The 3,684-nt window shown below is 32.2% G+C and overlaps 1 protein-coding gene across 1 annotated transcript; it reads left to right on the top strand.

Annotated features, from left to right (window-relative positions):
• The first annotated feature begins 558 nt into the window (after nt 1-558).
• LOC130669247 (beta-1,3-glucan-binding protein 1-like) lies at nt 559-3,328 on the top strand. The gene is made up of 8 exons (XM_057472007.1): nt 559-853; nt 938-1,165; nt 1,780-1,988; nt 2,051-2,187; nt 2,304-2,470; nt 2,543-2,874; nt 2,988-3,089; nt 3,147-3,328. Exons 1-8 carry the CDS (start codon nt 727-729, stop codon nt 3,246-3,248), a joined length of 1,404 nt encoding a protein of 467 aa, XP_057327990.1. The 5' UTR covers nt 559-726; the 3' UTR covers nt 3,249-3,328.
• The last annotated feature ends 356 nt before the right edge of the window (nt 3,329-3,684 follow it).

The following is a 3,684-nucleotide window of genomic DNA, read 5'->3' as shown; positions in this document are numbered from 1 at the left end:
TTTAATATTACACATTACATGTAACATCGTACATCACACATCGACATGCATGACTCCCCCACCTCCCACTTGTTTACTATACTTATATATTTAATAAACTTACAGCTTTCATTCGACGTTACTCGCAATTACTTATTCAACTTAATTAACTTTCTACTTATTGTATCAATACTCCGTAATTACATGTAGATATAATTGATAATATGATCGATTTCATATATTTATCAATGAATATTTGTTACTGATAAATATTTTTTATTTATCTCTTATTTATTTGCTGTCAATCAAATAAATAATTATCGCGGGAAATTCAAAATTTGAATAATAGGAACCAAAAATTCCACTAGTTCAAAAAAAAAAAATATATATGTATATATGACTGTACCAAAAATATGGTATCAAAATAAAGGTCTCGTTAAAATTTGAGCCCTTAATTTAAATATCCAGGGGTCGCGAATTGTAATTTTTTATTTCCTTTTTAAACAACATGGGAAATTTTTTTTTTATCGCAGCAAGAACGAGTTTACATCAGAATAAAAATAAGACAAGGAAGACAAGTCCCCACTCCAAGATTGCATTCATTGAACGTCATTGGAATATCCGCGAACTAAAGAGCAAATAATTTTTATAATCTCTAGTATTTTTTATCCGAGCGTATCATTAAAAGATTGGCCAGTTCAGTTGCGTAATTTTTTAACCAAAGACTAGAGTATAATTTAAATTAATATGTCTTTTTTAACAGTAAATACACTTATTATTTTGCTCGTTATTATTTTAACTGATGGACGTTACACTCCGCCGCAGGCTAAAGTTGAGCCGCTTTATCCCAAGGGCATAAGGATTTCTATTCCAGGTACGGATTTTTTGTTTATATAATTAATTATTTTGGTGTTGCTGCTCTAGGATGAGAGATTGAGGGTTTATTTTTATTTACTAGATGAAAAGGGGATAAGTTTGGTCGCGTTTCATGTCAAGTTCAATGAAGAGTTTGAGGGAATCGAAGCCGGCACGATTGCTAGGGATGTTTTGAGAATTAAGAATGGGCGCTGGACTTACGAAGATGCAACGACAGAACTTAGTTTTGGGGACATTGTTTACTATTGGGTCCATGTTGTGTATGAAGGTCTTGGCTACAATTTACTGTTCCAGGAGCATCGTGTTAATGGTAATGAATAGCCAATTTATTTTTTTAAGGGTTTGAATTTAAATTCTGACGAAAGTATTGAGTTTAGGTAAAAGTTTATTAGAACCTTTTTTGTAGAGAATTAAATTTCCTATAAATTTGACCTCTTATGTTTTTGTCATATTTTTAATAATTTAGCCATAATTTAAATTTAAAGATAAAAAAATTTTTTTGTCCCTTTATTTACTGAATTATAAACTGAGTAATTGAAATTCAAATTCTGGCGAAACTATTGAAGTTGGGTAAAAGTTTGTCAGGATCATTTTTGTAGAGAATTAAATTTTCTATAAATTTGATCTCTTATGTTTTTGTCATATTTTAAATTATTCAGCCATAATTTTAATTTGAAGATCGCAAAATTTTTTATTCCCTTTATTTGCTGATTTATAGACTGAGTACTTTAAAATTCAATTTTTGGCTGAAAAAATTAAAATACGGCAAAAATGTATGAATATAAACTTTTAGAAAATTAAATTTTCTACAAAAAAGATATCTATATATTTTTACATAAAGCTGATAGTTTACGAGTTATTTGAATTCAAATGTTGGAGTAGCAGTTAAACTAAAAAAAGACTGGTCTTAAACAAATTTTGCAGCGTTTTATAATAAAGACGGAACACGAGCAAGTGTGCAAAGTTCAACCACTGAGAGACCACAGAACTGCAAAATGTCAGCCACAAAAATATACGATTCATCTGGTACAAATTATGAACAACCTTGCCAAGAGCAATTGATATTCGAGGACAACTTCGATTCATTCAACGACTCGATCTGGAGACGGGTCGAGCGTTTCACTTCAACGCCTGTAAGTTAATTAATTTTTTCATTAAAAATAAGTTTTAATAATTGCTAATGAATTATCAACAGGACTACGCATTTGTAATCTACCGCAATGATGAAAAAAATATAAAAATAAATGCAGGAAAACTTTATTTGAGCCCAACATTAGTTGAGAGTGAGTTTGGAAGAGATTTCATACGTCACGGCAATATAACACTTACCAAGTAATTAACAATTTTTATTACGGAGCGTTGACTTGATGCTGGAACTCATGCGCCGGAGATCAGGGTTCGAATCCCGGCTAAGGCGAAAAAAAAATTAATTTACTAAAATTTTCTAGATGCACAGAATTGGCTGGATCCCACGACTGCAAAAGGGAAGCACGTGGCGCTTATATTTTACCACCAGTGACGTCTGGTTACGTCGACACCAAGAATAAATTTGGATTCGTCTATGGGAAAGTTGAGGTTCGGGCAAAATTACCTAAAGGAGATTGGATTTATCCGAGTATTTAATTTATGCTTATATTTAGAGGAAGTAATTTGGGCAGTTTATTTATTTAAATGTAATTGTATGCAGTAATCAGCTTGGAGCCGCTGCAAGACGCCGAAGCAACAAGTTACCCTCAATTAAGGATAGCAATGTCTTGCGGAAACGCAGTACTTACGTCAAGTGGAGGCGCAGACTTGAGTGGGCACGTCCTGACTGCCGGAAAATTTCAAAGGAACGACGGCCAGGGTCTTATTGACCAGCGAATGAACTTACAAGATAAACCGCAAAGATTCGCGGCTAATTATTGGTCCGATGAGTATCACATTTATCAGCTGGAGTGGACGGAATCTAAAATAATCGTCAGAGTTGATAATGTCGAGTACGGATCCATGAACTCGGAATCACCTTTTGATAAACCTGTGGGTTTTATTTATTTTTTTACTGGAAAAATAATTTTTTTTTTAAATTTTACTCATGACTGAAACTTAAAATAAAAATTATATGACTAAAATGTGCTAATGATTTTTCTTAGTTTTACATCGCACTTGGAGTTGCTGTTGGAGGTCATGAAGAGTTTCCGGATGGATCTATGAGTGACGGGTATTACAAGCCATGGAAGAATGTCGGTTCCAAGGTAATTATTACAACTAAAAAAAATTTAATTTATTAACATTGTCTTCAATTAATGCAGGCACTATTCGACTTTTATAACTCTACGGAATTATGGTCAAGGACATGGTTGAGTAACGACAAAGATTTGAAAATTGACTACGTTCGTGTATGGGCTCTCTGATATTAATTAATTTTCTAGTTATTTTACGTTTATGTAAAATTTTTTGTACCTCAATAAAGAAATGGATTTCCAACTTTTAATTTCATAAATTTGAATGTACAAATATGAAAATTGTCACTATATAATATATGGGGCTCAGTTGCATATCTATTGATTACTCTTTTCATAAAAATTAGTCAGTGTTGTAAATTTACGATTTGATGATAATTCATTTGACGAAAACTGAAAACGTATAAACTGAAGGTTTTCGATTGCCCAAAAATATAACGAGATAGCTAAAATTTTACTAGAACATAAAGCTGACATTAAATGTAAAACCAAATGAAGAAAACATGATTGATGCTCGCTCTCAACTCACTATTCAAATACAAATTTTTGACGAAAAGTGGAAACCACTCGCAAGTCATCGAAGATCTTTCTGGTCAACCAGTATTTT

Source organism: Microplitis mediator, chromosome 6 (assembly GCF_029852145.1).
Source record: "Microplitis mediator isolate UGA2020A chromosome 6, iyMicMedi2.1, whole genome shotgun sequence".
NCBI classification, from domain to species: Eukaryota; Metazoa; Arthropoda; class Insecta; order Hymenoptera; family Braconidae; genus Microplitis; species Microplitis mediator.
This window is presented reverse-complemented; position numbering and strand designations above follow the sequence as displayed.

Coding starts and splice junctions, on each gene's coding strand:
- LOC130669247 (XM_057472007.1), top strand. CDS start 727: ATGTCTTTTTTAACAGTAAATACACTTATTATTTTGCTCGTTATTATT. Junction 1,989..2,050: donor AGCGTTTCACTTCAACGCCT/GTAAGTTAATTA, acceptor AATTATCAACAG/GACTACGCATTTGTAATCTA. Junction 2,471..2,542: donor AGGAGATTGGATTTATCCGA/GTATTTAATTTA, acceptor AATTGTATGCAG/TAATCAGCTTGGAGCCGCTG.